This window comes from Bison bison, unplaced genomic scaffold (genome assembly GCF_000754665.1).
Source record: "Bison bison bison isolate TAMUID 2011002044 unplaced genomic scaffold, Bison_UMD1.0 scf7180017864285, whole genome shotgun sequence".
In the NCBI taxonomy this organism is placed as follows: domain Eukaryota; kingdom Metazoa; phylum Chordata; class Mammalia; order Artiodactyla; family Bovidae; genus Bison; species Bison bison.
In genome coordinates, this window is record NW_011494857.1 from 675,456 (window position 1) to 679,172 (window position 3,717).

Here is a 3,717-nt window from a genome sequence, read left to right on the forward strand (position 1 = left end):
CCAGAAGAGACGCCCGAAAGACATGCAGAGACGGGGATGGGGGTTAGAGAAAGAGGGAGGTGGGCAGAGACGCGGGTGCGGAGAGGGGACCGAGACCCGGAGAGGGAGGGACCCAAAGATAGTGGGGGACAGATACCCACCGATGGGCGAGAGACGCGGGGTGTATGGAGATGGGGTGGGGTGGGGGTGGGCACAGGCCAGAGGCAAAGAGAGAGGGAGAGAAAATAAATAAAGGCGAGTCCCTCAGAAGGAAATTCCAAGAGGTGAGCAGGGAGGGGAGGAAGGAAGGTGAATCAAACCGCTACTTCTTCTGTCGGGGTCCCCTTGTCCACCCGGCCTAAACCCATCTCCAGGCCCAGAACTCCCCTCGCCCGACCCTCTACCACTGGGCCTCACTGTCTGCCCACTGCCCACCATCTCACTTGCCCATTCAGGACAGGAACTGGAGCCAGCTCTTTCCGGGTCCCTGGCATTACCCAGGGCAGGGACTGGGCTATAAACAGGGGCAGGTGGGGCAGGGGCTAGTGTCGTGAGGAGGTGGGCACTCACTTGACAGAGGCGGCGCTGGGCCAGCGTCGCCCCAGCTTGGCCAGCTGCTTCCTGGGAGAATTGATCCACAGGCCCACTGGGAGATGGAGCTTCCCGAAGCGGGGGCTTCCGCCCTCCTTCCGTTCACCAGACAGCATGGCCCTAAGGGAGGATGGGGAAGACCCCAGCTCCTGAGGTCTCCCGAGGTAGGGATGGGGTGGAGGGGGACCTGGACTCCTGAGTCAGAGGGAGGAGGGGTTTGGGGCTCAGACTCCAGAGTCCGGTTGGAGGAGGGGATGGGAGCCCGGATTGTGGTTGCTGGGATGGAGGGTGGCTGGGGACTGACTCCTACGTCTGAGGAAGGGAGGAGGCGACTGGACTCCTGGGTCCCCGGGCTCTTACCCTGCTTCGGGTCCCGCCAGCACCTGGGGGCCCTGTCTCCGCTTGCCCTGGTTGGCTCTTGACCCCGCAGCTCCCGTTCAGCCTTTGCCTCTGCCCCAGCTCCCAGCACTGGGTGGGGGACAGGAAAAGGCAAGAGGAAACCGGCAGGAAGAGCGGGGAGGGGGCGTCCTGTGAGGGGACCGGGCCTGGGGGAGGAGATCTGGGGAAGGCTGGCCCTGCCCCACTCCTTGATTCTGGAATCACATCGCCGCCAGCTGGCCCCTTCCAGGCCCATAGGGCCCGGGGGTCCCAGCCCCTCCTTTCTCGGACAGAAGACCATCCCCAAACTTCTCTTGGGGGTAGGGGGAGACCAAAAGTTAGAATCAGTCCGAGGGAGTGAGTCAGATACTTGGACCACCAGATAAATATTTATTTTTCTCTTGGATTCTTTGATCTTTTCCTTTGAAACCCCCGAGTCCTAAGCAGCTCGACTGCCAGAGCTGAACCGGGACTTTATGAAATCGACCACTTTGCCAGACCGAGAGAAAAGGATCCTGATGGGAGTACACAGAGCGGAAACAGGTTAGGTCCTCACTGAGTGAGGACCACCCCTCCCGGCCTCCCTAGGTTTGATCTTATTCTAGCAGTGATCCAAGCTTCGCCCTCCTTAGGTGAGCCCGGCTCCCAAAGGCAGTCCAGCTCTCAGCGTTCCTCGGCTCGCAGACCCCTGCCTGCATTGGGTAGCGGGAAACCCCGCCTCTCACTCCAAGCCCTGCCTTCTTCAGTGGGCGGCTCACGCGGTTAGAACGCCGACAGTGAGCACCACTAAGCCCCAGATCAGCACCCCCAACAGGCGTCTTCTCAGCAGTTGCTCAGGCTTCGGAGTCTGTGGCTCGAAGTCTGTGGTTGTGTGTGGGCGATCCAAAGCCACCTCTCCCAGGGCCGTCTCATCCTGAGTTTCGGTGTTTGGTGAAGGTATCTCCTCCTGGATTCTTTTGGGCAATACTGATAGAGGAGGGGTAAGAAGTGATCCTGGGAGAGCGCTAAGGTCCTGCCAAGACCAAGGCAAGTTCTCCCCGCGACAAGCCGCCCCAGGACCCAGGCCCTCCGGGACATAATCACACCTCCAACTGCTTGAAGCCGGGGCACACCCAGAGGGGCGCCCTGGCCGGGTGACCAGGAATCTTACTCGGAGCAGGAAGCCACACCCTCGTGGCCTGAAGCCACACCCCGACAGGAAGTTATGCTCATAGGCCACGCCCCTGAAGCAAGCCACCCGCCTGGAATCGGGCGCCCCAAAAACTCAGGACCCTGAATTCCACTTCTCTCAACTCCGCAACACTGACCTGTGACGTGAAAATAGATGATCGTGGCTGGACTGGATTGTATGGAACCCAGCTCGCAGCGATAGGTACCTGCATCCTTTGGACGCACCATGGTCTTGGTCAGGATGGGCTCCTTCCCCTTGGACACCAAGGTCTCAGAATTGTTCTTCCAAACCTAGACCCAAGCTCAAGGGGTCACAGAGGCCTGGGGAATTCAGGGATTAGGGGAGTACAGGGGTGAGATGATCATGGGGCTTCAGTGGGGAGGTGGGAGTCCAGGGTGTACTGTTCAGGACGTGAGGTCCCAGGGGATAAAAGGAAGTCAGACTTGGTCGGTCATAGGTCATGGGCATTGTGGATGCAGGCCTGTGGATACAGGGTCTAGGGGTGCTCATACAAGCCTGATGGACTTGGAGTTCAAGGGTAACGGGAGTTGGAGGGCCCCACCCTGTAAAAGCTGTAATCGGTCAGGCCTTGAGAGATTTTATGCCAGTTGAGCTCACAGTCCAGGATCATGTCTTCCATATGATGGACCTTGACTTCGCGCTCTGGGAATAGGGGGTTACTGTGGTGTGCTCTCTCAAGATTCTGGGCCCTCTCCCAACCCCCTTCCACTTGGTCTCGCCCCGCCTGTCCTGGTCTGGCTCCAGTCTTCGCCCTCTTTAGATTCAGTCTCTCCTCTGGCTCCGCCCCTCTGGCGCCAACCCCTCTGGCTGGGCCCCGCTCTCTCACCTCCGCAATTCTTAGACTTTCGACAAGCGTGAACCTGCTTCTGGCAGGTACTGCACCAGATGAGAGGCTGCAACATCAAACCTAAAAGGGCAAGATCGAGGCTGTGTTCTCCCAATTAAGAGGCGGGGCTAAAAGGAGAGGGTAGGGCCAAGGGCTGAGACGGGATCAGCCGAATCTCCAAGGAGGTCAGTCAGGGGCTGGAACATAGCACTGTAGGAAGTCGGCTCTAACTAGGCTCAGTAAAGAGTGCAAAAACTATATGACCATTTCCCCCAAGAAGTCCAAGAAATATTGGAGACCCAGGAACCTCTCGACGGGGAGAATGAGACACAGACCCAAAAGAGCGGCTGGGTATTGACAGGGCAGGGATGAGGGATGGACGACCATTTCCCATAATTGAGACTTACCACATTTGTTGGGACAAAAAGCTGCCTCGGAAGAAACAATAAAAAAAGAGAGAGAATAAGATTTCTTAAGTTACAGGGGATGAGAGAAGGGGTCAAGGAACAGGCTAGGGCTGGGGCTCTTGCATTGGAGAAAGGAAAGACATGGGTATCTGGATCCTTGGGTCTGAGGGGACAGGGGGTTGGGAGAGCTGACGGATCAGAGAAGCAGAAGGCAGGGGACAAGGACTCTAGGACTGAAAGGAGAAGCCTGTGGTGCCAGACTCCCATCTTCTCTCACCCTCTTTTTGAAACTGAGCAGCGTAGCTGGCAAAGGTATTCTTTGCCAGATGCAACATCCATAACAT

At 57.8% G+C, this 3,717-nt stretch overlaps 1 protein-coding gene across 1 annotated transcript in view; it reads right to left on the reverse strand.

Moving 5' to 3' along the window:
- RASIP1 (Ras interacting protein 1) overlaps positions 1-1,683 on the reverse strand; it is a 14,437-nt gene extending 12,754 nt beyond the window's left edge. Inside the window, exons 1-2 of the mRNA XM_010849702.1 lie at positions 931-1,683; positions 550-690 (exon numbers count right to left, since the gene is read on the reverse strand). Coding sequence (XP_010848004.1) covers positions 550-686 — 137 coding nt within the window. The 5' untranslated portion in view covers positions 687-690; positions 931-1,683. The remainder of the gene's footprint in view (positions 1-549; positions 691-930) is intronic.
- Between the last annotated feature and the right edge of the window lie 2,034 nt (positions 1,684-3,717).